The sequence below is a fragment of the Taudactylus pleione genome, unplaced genomic scaffold, assembly GCF_031769625.1.
Source record: "Taudactylus pleione unplaced genomic scaffold, aTauple2 ptg000147l, whole genome shotgun sequence".
NCBI lineage: Eukaryota > Metazoa > Chordata > Amphibia > Anura > Myobatrachidae > Taudactylus > Taudactylus pleione.
This window is the reverse complement of record NW_028284549.1, coordinates 3,857,386-3,872,737: the sequence shown is the minus strand read 5'-3', so window position 1 is coordinate 3,872,737 and position 15,352 is coordinate 3,857,386. Positions and strand designations below refer to the sequence as shown.

Sequence of the window (15,352 nt, the reverse complement as noted above, 5' to 3'; positions counted from 1 at the left end):
ACTGTCAAAGCGTTCTCTCTTAATACTAGGATGACATCGCCACCTTGTGACAAGAACAGTGTACTGCTGGAATACAAATCACAATTATTATGAGACTTTTATTGTTTCATAAAAACACAGTAGTGGTATATACAAAACACATTGTAAAACAAGTGTCACCGTTTTCTGTTGGATGTAATACAGCTTAGTGTAACAGTCACATCCCAGGTAGAAAACAAATTCTAAAATATTGATAAATTATTTTTGCAGTGGTATTTACATATAAAATGTGCAAGTTAAAAACAAAAACCTGCATTGCAGAAGATAGAAAAAACCTTTTATCATAGACTGCACCAAGTATACAAAGTTCCACAGCCCTGATGCCATTATTCCAATATTTAAGTCATTATGTAACATACTAAAGGGCAGATATTTTTTAATACTGAAACGGCCGCCCTCTAAAGACAAAGTTGGACCAGAACAGACAATGGGTTTCGAGACATCATTTGTGAGTAATGGGGAACAGGCAGCATTGTACTATGCAGTCTGTCTGTATATCCGTGAATGATCCGCTATTTTTCCTCCATAAGGTGTAGACGGGAAGTTGAATACTGAAGGACGTATTACACATGGCTCTTTTTCGGAATGTTCAGCTAGTTTCCTTTGAAGTGTATCAGTCTCTCTCCCATCTAGGAAACATTCTTGGCACCAGTCTTCAAACAAAGTTTTCAAATATTTCCACAAATCACAATTGATGTCTCTGTATCTTCTAACAGTTTCTGCCTAACCGGAGGAGATTGTGATTTCACAGGAGAAGCAAACTGATGAGAAGCTGCCAGCACCGAACCTACACCTACGCATATTATAATGGAGATGCATGAGAAATGTCCATCGCGTGTTTAATCTTACAAATTAACACTGACAGTTACTGACAGCAGTAAAAAGTGTTCCCTTAAACCACATCCACGAGCAGCCGCTACAGTTTAGGACTCAAGATCAAACCAGGGCGAGTTCACGGAGGAAGGTGCGTGGGGCCAACTGTGCAAAGTAATGATCCTGGCACGTCCTGGTCAGTATACAATCTTCCAGTGTGTAGGCTGCTCGCAGTTATTTTCTTTGTCCCCGCAGAAGCGGTTGTAGGTGGTCTTTGGATCAAAGCCTAAAATCTCTCTCTCCTCGTGGATGCGGAAGGAGAAGGTGGAGACGGAGGTGCCAATAAAATATCTGTGTGTAGAAAGAGATTAGGAAGCAAAATAAAAACTTGTAATGGTCACGATGACCCCAGTAGTGCATACTTTGGCTCGTTAAACTTATAATCAGAGCCCAATTGACCTCACTAACCTGGAGGCAGGTCCATGATGGAATGTAAAATAATGTCATGCAATGCCGGGGGCTCGAACAATAATTTTTATAGGATTTTTGGTCTTCCAATTTATCAAGTGTTATTACAAGAAACTCATTTACCAGTGTCCTGGTCGCTGTCACTCAAGAGAGGCGTCTACACACTTTGGTCTCTCAGTAGCTCCTAGATAACAGCACAACTCTTTACATACTCCATGTGTGACAGACAGACAGGGAACTGTGCCCTCTATAGCAGTGGTTCTCAAACTCAGTCCTCAGGACCCAAAACAGTGCATGTTTTCCAGGTCTCCTCACAGAATCCCAAGTGAAATATTTCACCTGTCGATCTATCAAGATGCGTCAGTGAGTAATGAATGCATCTGGAAAATGTGGCCTGTGTGGGGGCCTTGAGGTCCGAGTTTGAGAATCTGGGCTCTATAGAACTGAACCTAGTAGGTTTATACATCCAGCACCCTTTCACGGACATCATGGCTGAGATTGTGTTCTGACATACGCCCCCTTGTGGTAATAGTCAGATTTTAGTGTTAGATCCAACCATGAACCACACATTACCCTCTGAGCTGTAGATGATGTAGGGAAGACCTGTGCCTTCGCCCCTACACTATATGTCGTTCCCCCCAGGGGAATCTCCTTTCTAAGTACCCACTGAAAGTATAACGACTTGCTTTGTAATTAGACACATGCATTATGGAGCTTGGACAGGACGACACCCAGGTCATACAACCTTTTTTGTCACTCCACTACTTCTCACATAGATCGGGTATTTGGCTCCAGAGACATTACCCTGATGTGGATATTCTATATATACCCTCCAACAATGTCTTCCCTTTCACACCACACTGCCGGGTCGCACACAGGATTTTGTACGCTGGTCCATCCCGGGTGCGACCCGTCTGAGACCCCTTTCAGACTGGCGGCCCGACCAGAGTTAGTGCTGAGTAGATGATGTCACCACGGGATCGGTATGATTTACCACCGGACGCAAGTCCGGCGGTTAGAATAACGACAGCGGCTGCCCGACATGGGTAAAAATCCCGATCGTCCCTAAGGTAAGTATTCACTAACCTAATTCCCTCCCCTAACCCTCCTTAGGGGTGCCTAACCCTAACCTTCCCCCCAGTGCCTAACTCTAATCCCCCCTCTAAGAGCCTAACCCCCCTTCCCCGCCGCCTAAACCTAAGTCCCCCTGGGGGGTGCCTAACCCTAACCCTCCCTCCCCCCCCCCTAGCCTAAGCCTAACCTCCCGGGTGGGTGCCTAGCCCTAAGTCCCCAACGGGAGCCCTAAACATAACCCTCCATATCCCCCACCCGTACGACTGTCCGCGCTCAGCATCCCTTCGATCGGGATACCAGGCACCGGTCTCCTGGCGTCGGTAAAATGACAGGCGTCTAGATTTAGACGCCGCCTGTCATTTAACCCTCGCCGGAATAAAGCAGTCGGGAAGCCGGCCGTCGGGATTAGGTCTGCCGGCTTCCTGACTGCATACCGTCACGTGCTGAGTCGGCGTTTGGAGATGAGATCATCGCCAACTCTTCCTGTGCTGTGAACAGGTTGCAATCGACCCTGGTTACCCGTTCACACTGCACCGCGAGCCGGGTTGAACCTATGTACAGTATATTGAATTATATATTTTCATGCAGGTACATAATCATGATCTCTGTGTTTCAACAATACACTTTATTTTAAGTTCTCAATTTAAACTTTCTATTTTAATAAGGGTTTTCCCACTTTCAGACGACTTGCAGTATATTAGCAAAACGTACACTTTATGCAACGTCCTGGCACAAGGACCATGTGTTTTAGTGGCCTGTGCCATCGGCTGGTGAATCTGCATTAGCTGTACCCTCTTCTCCAAAGGTGTAAATACAGCCTATTAGTTTGCACATACCATCCTACATACAATCATCTGTTGGGCTTCCTACGCTGCTTTTCACAAAGGCTTTCCGGGCAGAGCTGTTTGTTTTCCGGTTTCCCTTGGTTATGACGCAGAACAGCTCTGAGGACACAACTGATGGTATGCACAGAGCTTGCCTGATGTGTGTTTTGGTCAAAGGCGACATTAACAAACAACCTGCCTTGGTGACAGACAGACGAGGACGATCAATCTGTTTATTAAACGTTTCAGAGGGTCATGTATCAATTCATAGCTCCCAACCATCCCGCTTAGGAGGCTCCTGATGTCGGGAGACATTCAATCAGATAAAAAGTTTCTTTTGCATGTCATTTTATTATTTCTACTGGTTTAAGATTCCTTTAACAGATAAAGTTTATATAAAAAGAAAAAGAGGTGTATAAATGAAGTAAGGGTTCCACCCCCCTCAATCTAGTAACCCCATAAGCCCCCAATCCCATTACCTGGCATGGGCACAGATCCACTGGTCTATAATGGCCACCCCGCCATCCTTGTACATCTCCAGCTCTTCCCATGTGGGTTCATATCTCACCATGTCAGGGATCAGATTCCGCAGCTCTTCAAGATCTGAGAAAAAGTCAAAGTTTTAAAAGACACAATCCGTACTGAGTACTCCCTGTGTTCAGAATACTCTCTTTATAGAAGCATGAAATGGCATCTGTTGAAGTGATGGGTAGTTCACAAAAGCAGACGGGACCATAACTAAATAAAAGAAAGTAACATACAATAGTCCCTATAAACAAATAACAATATAAACAGAAACCTTCGCCTGCCATATATGGTATTTTTGACATATATAATGTAAATGGTTTGAGAATGTTGCAGTTCTGGTATCAGCATACGATACGCCTATACGGGAGATCGGAAAGCGCATTTCAGATCTGGATCCCTCACGTGTAAGACAGAAAAGGCACTCTATTCTAGAAAATCTAGATAAATAATTCAGAAATCACGCAAGTAAATGTGTAAGTGCCTTAAAAGCAAATTAACAATAAAAGGAGATTATAGCGAGACACCCATGTGACGGGTGTCCCCCATTTTTTTACTCAGTAAAACTTATGTACGGCCCAGTCTTTATGGGGTACCTTGACAGGCCTCTGATGAAGTGCCACCCCTTCCTGACACTAATCTAGTTAGGCTTCTGGTAGTCCCACTGAATGGTTTTTGCTATAGCAATGAAAATTATTTTTCTTTGACGACGTAAATGTCCATAAAAGACACTTGTGAACAATGCAAGCGTGTCTGTTTCTGTGCCCTGCCTCTCTGCAGCACATGGGGGGGGGGGGGGGGATTCAATTGATCGTGATGTTGAATAGCCCCAGACAGGAGATCCTGGGGATAGTCATGTGAACGCGATGTTAAGCCTGACTACGGAGGATTTCAGCTCGCACCCTGAGAGCAGAAATCTGACTTAAAGTGACGATCGCGATGCTATTTCACAGCTTAGCGTGGCGCTGACAGCATACCGGCTGGCACTTAAGTTGAAAAATACCGGTTCTCGCAACTAAGCACCCCACTTTAGTCGCGCTAACCGTCATTCTCCGACTTAAGTGCTACTAGTCAGATTTAACAGCGATTTGTGAATTGAATAGCTCTGGGACCTCCTTCCCGGGGCTATTCAACATCGCGATCAATTGAATCGCCCCCATGAAATGCCGGAATGCGCTTAGCGAGAACAATGTACCTGGCGTGCTCCCATTACAAGGCACCTACCTTGCCTGTCGGCGTCTGTGGCAATAAATACTTTCTTGAGTTTCAGCTTCTTCAAGAGACTATGAATTTCCTGTGCAGCTCGTCGCAGGCTGGGTACATCTTCCCTGTGGCCCCAAATGAAGTCTTTTCTCCTGAGGTGGACGGCGATGTAAGCCCCCCCTAGAGGTGTGCTAGGCTTTTCCTGCATAGGAGACATTGAGTGAGCACACCTTGCTTACCTAATGGCTAGAATACTCCATTAATGGGGTAAAGTTACAAAAAAACGGATTTGTTTTTGTAATTGCGGCACTTTTGAAGCGCACGGCTTGTCATGAGCAGTTTGCACCGGGGTCGGCTGAAATATAATGCATTTCATTTGGCGAGAGTTTAACATATAAATTGCAACTTTCAACGTCTTATAAAAGGCTCAGTCACATTCTCTGTATCACTTATGCTGGCCATACACTCTGCAATTATCGGGACGATCCGCCCGATATCGGTGGATCGCCGCGATAATTGCAGCGTGTATGCGGGCGACCGAGGGTTAAATATTGCTCGGTCGGGCATGCTGGATTGTCCAGCATGCCCGTCCGATGCGATATTTACCCGGGAAACTGTCGGCCGCATCGGGCAGTGTATGCCCAGCGCGGCCGACAGACAGACATTTCCTGTGTTCCTTCCTACGGAAGGAACAGGGAAATGTCTCCTCCCCCGGGGGCGGAGCGCGGATGTCGGGCTATACACTGTGAGATTTCTCTCACGGTGTATGCCGGCGACATCTGCGGCTGGCAGGCAGCCAGATAAAATGTCTGTCGGTCTGACAGACATTTTATCTGGCAGTGTATGCCCAGCATTAGTTATTGAAATTTGTAGCAATTATGTGCAACGTTTTCTATGAGCCAGCCATATATTTACACAATAAAGATGACAGACATTAAAATACTTATAGCGGTATTCAATTTGAGCTGAGCCGCGATACTTTTTTGCGGCCCGAACTATTCGCCTACTTCGCCTGTTTTGTAGGCGGAAAAATATTGCGCGCGTGCCCGCCTTACCCCGTATTCTATTTGAAAGTACATGAAAAAACGGGACCCGGCGAAACTTGAACAGGCGGAAAGTACTGTCAGATTTGGGGAAATCAGCCTGACACCCCCCAAAAGATGCTCTGACATGGGGGTTCCCTATGGTACCCCCCTGATTTGCCTTGCTGAAGGTATTTGGTGTTTTTTATACGGGCTCAATAGCTGCTAAATAGCGTTTTTCTATAAGTGGTGCAGAATAGTATTTAGGAGTATTTTTTGCAGAAAATAACTTATCCCAGCAAATTTGAGGTACTTGAAAATGGGGGTCAGCATATTTAAAAGTTGGTAAAGTGAAGTTTAAAAAAAACGTGAAAAATCCACCTGCCGCAAGCACCTGCAATAAAAAAAAACACCTGGGGCGTACTTGGGGACCCCCCCCCAGAGTCAAGTTTAACTTTGTCCCACAACAAATTTTTTTTTCCCCCCCTTTTCAAAGTAATTTTTTGGGGTGTCCTTAAGTTGTTGTTTTTTTGACACAGTTTACCTTTGGGGGACTGTCTGAAGGCTGCAGGGGGGTTCCCGCAACGTTGCACCCCAAAACCCCAATTCTGTACTTTTTTCCGCCTCCTATTCATAGGCGAAACTTTTTCGCCTAGTACATTGCATTGACTTTCCGCCTTAATCGGAAAGTCTTTCAAATTGAATTCGGGGTAAAAGCAAAACAAGCGAAAATGACGCGAAAAAGTATTGCGGATCCGGACTTTTCGCCTCAAATTGAATACGGGGCCTTAGAGAGAACAGATCCTGCTGCTTAAATTGTTGCGCTTGTCCTCAGAGTAGCAGCAACTGTAACTAGACTTCACTTATTACTGCAGCCTGTCATCACGATTATCAGAGATGAGACCTAGAACGCACTACCTTCACCTTTGTCCAGTCATCATGGAAGATGGTTCGGTCAGCCTCATCATTAGACTGAAGAGATTTAGCCCGGAACTCGTCCCCTACTACCCTCAGGTGCTGGGCAAACCTCATGCTGCGCCGTGTCTGGGGGAGGCAATCAGAGTGGTATAAAGAGGGGTCTCTACACAAAACACAGTGCACAATAACATGGGAGCTTTAACAAGAATGAGTCTAACTGCAGGCGGCTACTGTGTGCGCCATCAGACACGAAGATTTATTACAGGTAAAACGATAGGAAAATTGCTGCTCAGTTGCCATTTACAAAACCAACACACGCTCCAATAGTCATCTCCAATTATCACATGTAAAAATATACAAAGTGCTGGATAGATTTAAACATAATAAAAATAAAATTGACCAGAAAAACTGCCAGGTAATAAGAAAGGAGGCGATTAGGACAGACAAGACAGCTTCAATTGTCTGAGGTTCTACAGATGTGTCTGTTGCCGTGAGACTCTGCTGGCGCTGGGAGTCTTTTTTTTTTTTTTTGCCGAAAATGCGTCTAAATCGCAATGCGATGCGACTAGGACGCAGCAGCAAACTGTGCCGATGAATGCGATGTGTGACACTTGTATATCTGTGTGCGACTTCTCTCAATAAGGTGCAAAGTGCTACTATAAAGCGGCCGCAGCTTTTGTCCACGTCCAGATCCATTTACAGTCTCACGCAGATATACAGGTGTCACATGTCACAGTAATTGGCACAGTCTCCTATATACAGACTCAGGAGCACACAGATATACAGGTGTCACATGTCACAGTAATCGGCACAGTCTCCTATATACAGACTCAGGAGCACGCAGATATACAGGTGTCACATTAATCGGCACAGTCTCCTATATACAGACTCAGGAGCACGCAGATATACAGGTGTCACAGTAATCGGCACAGTCTCCTATATACAGACTCAGGAGCACACAGATATACAGGTGTCACATGTCACAGTAATCGGCACAGTCTCCTATATACAGACTCAGGAGCACACAGATATACAGGTGTCACATGTCACATTAATCGGCAGTGTCTCCTATATACAGACTCAGGAGCACACAGATATACAGGTGTCACATGTCACATTAATCGGCACAGTCTCCTATATACAGACTCAGGAGCACACAGATATACAGGTGTCACATGTCACATTAATCGGCACAGTCTCCTATATACAGACTCAGGAGCACGCAGATATACAGGTGTCACATTAATCGGCACAGTCTCCTATATACAGACTCAGGAGCACGCAGATATACAGGTGTCACATTAATCGGCACAGTCTCCTATATACAGACTCAGGAGCACGCAGATATACAGGTGTCACATTAATCGGCACAGTCTCCTATATACAGACTCAGGAGCACGCAGATATACAGGTGTCACATTAATCGGCACAGTCTCCTATATACAGACTCAGGAGCACACAGATATACAAGTGTCATATTAATCAGCACAGTCTCCTGCTGCGTCCTAGTCGCATCGCACTGTGACTTAGAAGCCTGACGGCTCACTCAGGCCAGGCATATCGGTGCTGCATGGGGTGTTGAGGATAGACGAGAAAGGACACATCTGTGGCAATCTTCTCTGCCATAGTCCCCTCCCTTTTCCGTCGTTCATGGCAGTCTTTCCAGCGTCAAAAAAACAAACAAAATAACAGTCAACCGTCCTTATCATATTGGCTGCCTAGGGGTGCCAGGCCCGATACCAGGTGGCATTTGGCTCCTCCTTGTACCCATGGCCTGCGAGTATCAGTGAAAGAGAGTAAATAAGTGCCCCTATATAGTTAATAGTTTATAGTTAAACATAGTGCCCACTTATTAACTTCTAACTAATAGTGCCCCCTTACTTACCATAAAAGTTGCACCCCCTTCATACAATAATTAGTTGCGCTATAATAATAGCAGCCCTGGTACTTTGTTATACATTTTTATCCACTTATTGCCCCCGAAAATGTTTCATAGTGTAGCCAGCATGCTGGAGCAGTCTCACACACTCTATTACAGGGGTGACCAACCTCGGTCCCCAAGAGCTACCAACAGGTCACGTTTTGCAGATCACCCAGTAGGTGCACAGGTGTAGTCATTAGTCACTAACACATTTGAAAAGATCCACGGGTGAAGCTAATTATTTCACTTGTGATTCTGAGGAGACCTGGAAAATATGCACTGTTGGCAGTTCACGAGCACCAGGGTTGGCTACCCCTGCGCTATTAAGTAGGTGGGCATCTGGACATTTATTCATTTCAGCCTTGTCCCTAAAAGACTGGGACTATTAGTGAGAGAGGTTTTTTTTTTTTAAATGTTTACAGTAATAATGTCAGTTTCTGGTGCGCGGTGGTTTCTGTGGAATGGGTATACCAACAGCAGCATCCCGTTGGGCTGTACCCAGACGGGGGTCGGGTAAGTATACTTACCCTCCCCCCTTCTCCCCCTAACCCTCCCTTCTTGTAGCATAATCCTAACCCTCCCCACCCCACACCCTAACCCTCCCAGTCTTCCTCCTTCATGCCTAAACCTAACCCTTCCCCCCTTAGTGCCTAACCCTAACGTCTCCCCAAAAAATCTAACACTAACAGGGCAATTCAATTTGGAGCGAAAAGTCAGTTTTTGCGATAATTTCGCACCGATGACATCATTTTCGCTGGTTTTGGTTTTACACCGTATTCAATTTCAAAGACTTTTCGCAGGTTCGAAAAGTCTTTGAAAAAAACAGTGATAACTTTTAACCACTGAATAGGTGGCGAAAAAAAGTGCAGAATGGTGGTTTAGTGGTGCGGGATTAAAAAAAAATAGCCTGCATAAAATAAACTGTCAAAAAAAGTTTAAAAAAAAAATATAGGGACACCCCAAAAAAATTATTGAAAATTTGGGGTGAAAAAAAGGAGGGAAAAAATTGTTTAAAAATAGGGAAATAGGTTCTGCAAGTATGCGGCAGGTGTTTTCTAGAATAGGCTATTAGCGGCAGGTGTTTTCTAGAATAGGCTATTAGCGGCAGGTGTTTTCTAGAATAGGCTATTAGCGGCAGGTGCATATTTGCAGAATTTTTAAAGAAAGACTTTAGGGACTTAAAAATATGCTAGTACCCATTTTCATGTACCCCAAATTTGATGGGACCACTTAAAAAAAAATAAATAAATAACCTAAGTGCTCTTCTGCAACACTTCTTCAATGTTGGGGAAAAAACACCTGCAGCCGCTATTTAAAACCCCGACTTCCATTTGCAGACTAAAACGGGGGTACTCATAGTGATCCCCATGTTTTTACAGTTTTAGGGGGGTCCTACAATTTATTCCAGGTAAATTTCCTTTTTTTTCGCCGATCCTACTTCGCCGGGTCCAGTTTTCGTAGCTTTCAAATTGAATACGGGGATAAAGCGGGCGCGCGCCCGATACTTTGTCCCAGGAAAATCTCCGATGTGGAGCGAAAAGTCCAGCACGGACTTTTCGCTCCCGTATTGAATACAGCTCTATCCCCACTATCCTGCCTAATCCTAACACAAACCCCCCACCCCCAACCTCGGGGTGCCTAACCCTAACCTCCCCCCAAATAAACCCAACACTAACCCTGCTATGTTGCCTAAACCTAACCCCCCCCCCTCATAGCTAACAGCTAAGATGCCCCGTTCGGGCTGGAGTCTGTCTGTATTCCGGTGTCAGTATTTCGACACCTATTTTAAGTCCCACGTCGGGCTTCCACCATAAGGATTCAGACCGGCGACATACCGTCTGCTAAATACATCCCGGTTTCAGTACCGTCTCACATCTCTATCAATTGGAGTATTTTTAACACTCCAAACCAATGCACACTCGTCAGCCCCCAAAACCCCTAACCTGATCAGCATGCCCCCATTATCTGCTAAACACAATACACAGTATAGCGCAGACCACTTGCTCTCCTGGCACAGACTGTAGAGTATGAACACACTGTACAAGGGGAAAATAACTTTGCTTCCGTCCATAGAGTAGATTTTAATTAAAACCTGCTTCAGGGCCAATACATATATCCAGGGAGCATGGAACTTGCTTGTATACACACATTCCAATAATCTCTGCCTCCATAATGGTCGTGTAGAAGGTTCTCTGCTCTGTCTAACATTACGGACCTTTAAAGAAAGGAAAGAAGGACACCGGAGGTTACCATGCTGTTACAGAAACGCGCAGCGCCGCCCTGTATAGCGATGTCGGACTTCTCACCTTGCGCTGGTGTTTTTCAGCAGCACTGGAGCGATGATAGAAGCCGATCCCTGGACTGAAAGACAGGTGACATTTAAACCTCTGGTCTCTTCGTAGCCCCCAAAACCATCCCCTAGAAAGAAAACACCAATCAGTAAGCTCCGTATCCTCTGTAAGTATCGGCTACTGTAAGTATCGGCGATGTATAACCCAATTACCCCAATGACGTTCTGAGCCAAATACCTTACAGAGTCCGAGTCTTTTGCTGGTACTGCTTCTCCAACTTTATGCAAATACCTCTACAAGCCTTTCCCTGGTGTATATGTATAACACTTACACTATAGTCACATAGGTAATAGAGGAGAGCATTGGCTGACAGAAGACACCATACTGCTCCTTATTAGTATAACACTTACACTATACTCACATAGGTAATAGAGGAAGGCATTGGCTGAAAGAAGACACCATACTACTCCTTATTAGTATAACACTTACACTATACTCACATAGGTAATAGAGGAGGGCATTGGCTGACAGAAGACACCATACTACTCCTCATTAGTATAACACTTACACTATAGTCACATAGGTAATAGAGGAGTGCATTGGCTGACAGAAGACACCATACTGCTCCTTATTAGTATAACACTTACACTATAGTCACATAGGTAATAGAGGAGAGCATTGGCTGACAGAAGACACACCATACTGCTCCTTATTAGTATAACACACTATAGTCACATAGGTAATAGAGGAGGGCATTGGCTGACAGAAGACACCATACTGCTCCTAATTAGTATAACACTTACACTATAGTCACATAGGTAATAGGGGAGGGCATTGGCTGACAGAAGACACCATACTGCTCCTTATTAGTATAACACTTACACAATAGTCACATAGGTAATAGAGGAGAGCATTGGCTACACAGAAGACACCATACTACTCCTTATTACTATAACACTTACACTATAGTCACACAGGTAATAGAGGAGGGCATTGGCTGACAGAAGACACCATACTGCTCCTTATTAGTATAACACTTACACTATAGTCACATAGGTAATAGAGGAAGGCATTGGCTGACAGAAGACACCATACTGCTCCTTATTAGTATAACACACTATAGTCACATAGGTAATAGAGGAGGGCATTGGCTGACAGAAGACACCATACTGCTCCTTATTAGTATAACACTTACACAATAGTCACATAGGTAATAGAGGAGGGCATTGGCTGACAGAAGACACCATACTGCTCCTTATTAGTATAACACTTACACTATAGTCACATAGGTAATAGAGGAGGGCATTGGCTGACAGAAGACACCATACTGCTTCTTATTAGTATAACACTTACACAATAGTCACATAGGTAATAGAGGAGGGCATTGGCTGACAGAAGACACCATACTGCTCCTTATTAGTATAACACTTACACTATAGTCACATAGGTAATAGAGGAGGGCATTGGCTGACAGAAGACACCACACTGCTCCTTATTAGTATAACACTTACACTATACTCACATAGGTAATAGAGGAGAGCATTGGCTGACAGAAGACACCATACTACTCCTTATTAGTATAACACTTACACTATACTCACATAGGTAATAGAGGAGAGCATTGGCTGACAGAAGACACCATACTGCTCCTTATTAGTATAACACTTACACTATACTCACATAGGTAATAGAGGAAGGCATTGGCTGACAGAAGACACCACACTGCTCCTTATTAGTATAACACACTATAGTCACATAGGTAACAGAGGAGGGCATTGGCTGACAGAAGACACCATACTGCTCCTTATTAGTATAACACTTACACTATAGTCACATAGGTAATAGAGGAAGGCATTGGCTGACAGAAGACACCATACTGCTCCTTATTAGTATAACACTTACACTATAGTCACATAGGTAATAGAGGAGGGCATTGGCTGACAGAAGACACCATACTGCTCCTTATTAGTATAACACTTACACTATAGTCACATAGGTAATAGAGGAGGGCATTGGCTGACAGAAGACACCATACTGCTCCTTATTAGTATAACACTTACACTATACTCACATAGGTAATAGAGGAGAGCATTGGCTGACAGAAGACACCATACTGCTCCTTATTAGTAGAACACTTACACTATAGTCACATAGGTAATAGAGGAGTGCATTGGCTGACAGAAGACACCATACTGCTCCTTATTAGTATAACACTTACACTATAGTCACATAGGTAATAGAGGAGACTGGTAACATTAGACATTGTAAATGGACAGTTGAGACATGTTCATCATTTAATATGTATGCATACTGTAAATAATATGGGCGAGATTTATTACCACATACAAGCAAGGACAAATTATTTATACAGGTCATGAAATTCTGTAGTGACTTAGGGGGGTGTTCAATTAGGTGCAAGAATAGCAAACATCCCGCACCTATGGGGGTTTTCCTGCACCTGTGGGGGGGGGGGGTTCCTGCACCTGTGGGGGGGGGGGGTTCCTGCACCTGTGGGGGGGGGGGTTTCCTGCACCTGTGGGGGGGGGGGTTTCCTGCACCTGTGGGGGGGGGGGGTTTCCTGCACCTGTGGGGGGGGGGGGGGGGGAGGGGGGTTTCCTGCACCTGTGGGGGGGGGGGGAGGGGGGTTTCCTGCACCTGTGGGGGGGAAAGGGGGGTTTCCTGCACCTGTGGGGGGGATTTCCTGCACCTGTGGGGGGGGGGGGGGAGGGGGGTTTCCTGCACCTGTGGGGGGGGGGAGGAAGGTTTCCTGCACCTGTGGGGAGTTTTTCGCTGTTCAATCAGGTCCTGGGGTTTTTCATTTTTTGAGCACTTCCAGAGCACGACCAATGTTTCCTAAAATCCACATTGTAATGAGAAATGGTCGGGAAATGCTCTGGGACCCTGGCGGCACCCCTCCTATTTACTAATTAGGCAATTGGAAGTTTCCAATTAGCTTAATTATTCAGTAAATAGCTTCCGAATCGGTGTCTCCTTCGTCCAGTGCTGGGACCTGGTCTTCTGCAGCAATGGTGGTGTGTATGTTGTGTGAGTGTGTGCGTGTGTGTCTAAGTATGTGTGTGAGCCCCCCGAAGGCGGCAGCAGCAGGGACACCTACATCTCCCAGCAGCCACCTCCCCTCCCAGCAGCCTCCTCGACTCCCAGCAGCCCCTTGCCCAGTGCAAAGATGGAGGGGAGATGACCAGGAACCGTGGGGACCACCAGAGAAGTAAGCAGGGTTTTCAGTGCTGAAAAACCAGCGCGCATTTTTATTTTCTTTTTAAATCGAGTACAGCGGGTATCGGGAGCGCGCATACCCGCAGTATTCCAATATTGGGCGCAAGGTCTGCGTGATTTTTTGCAGACAAACCCTCACTCCCAATTGAATAGCCCCTAAATATCCATAATAATGTACAGAAGAGGGCGCTGTAACCCTTACAATACACATTGTTTTTAATGAATACAGAAGTGATGACATCAGAGCTCATTGATCATAAGTAATGTCATCAGAAAGTATCAGCTATTACTGCCAAGAGTTTATACTGTATATTAGCATCCCCTGTGTATTATAAGGGTATAGTTGACAACATATATATTTGATATGGGGGTGGGGGGAGAGTTAGTACTTGTAGAAAGATCATACCTGTAATACCCATGTTTGTCTTCAGAGTACATGACCTGATCGATACAAGGTCTCTGATCCACCTTCTCCTCCCAGGTCCCCTCCTTCCAGCCTTCAGCATAGCCCTGCAGGACATACACCTGCTCGATAAACGGCCCCCCGGATTCTGCAATTGGAATATACGCAGGAGATCAGATGGCGAGACGGCTAAAACCAAAACACTTCTGCGCTAACTATAGTTACATTAAATAAAAATAAAAAATGTGTGTTTATCCTGCCTTAACCTTAAATAAACACAATTAAAATGTCTACTAGCTATGACCAAGTTAAAGGCGGATGCCCTATTATTAGGTTAGCGCTTTATAATTGGGAACAAACAGTGAAAAATGAGAATGGATAATAATAACACAGACAAATAGGTAAGAGGGCCCTGCTTACACTCTATAGTACAATATTACAATGCACTACTAGGATACCATACATTTCTGATGTATGTACAGTTGTTTTTTTTCTTGTCAATAGGATTAAATGGTTTAACAGTCGCTGTGAGGGAGTAAGTTGGACGGCTGGGGTTTCCGAAACTACTTTGGACAAACTGTCACCGCCAACACTTGTGGCAGCCATATTTGTCAGAC

General features: G+C 44.9%; 1 protein-coding gene across 1 annotated transcript in view; it reads right to left on the bottom strand.

Annotated features, from left to right (window-relative positions):
* Positions 1 to 101: 101 nt before the first annotated feature.
* The window catches only part of POFUT2 (protein O-fucosyltransferase 2), a 29,166-nt gene continuing 13,915 nt past the window's right edge, over positions 102 to 15,352 (bottom strand). Inside the window, 8 exon segments of the mRNA XM_088474120.1 lie at positions 102 to 1,203; positions 3,698 to 3,821; positions 4,968 to 5,148; positions 6,887 to 7,012; positions 10,956 to 11,022; positions 11,114 to 11,211; positions 11,213 to 11,225; positions 14,739 to 14,883. Coding sequence (XP_088330246.1) covers positions 1,050 to 1,203; positions 3,698 to 3,821; positions 4,968 to 5,148; positions 6,887 to 7,012; positions 10,956 to 11,022; positions 11,114 to 11,211; positions 11,213 to 11,225; positions 14,739 to 14,883 — 908 coding nt within the window. The 3' untranslated portion in view covers positions 102 to 1,049.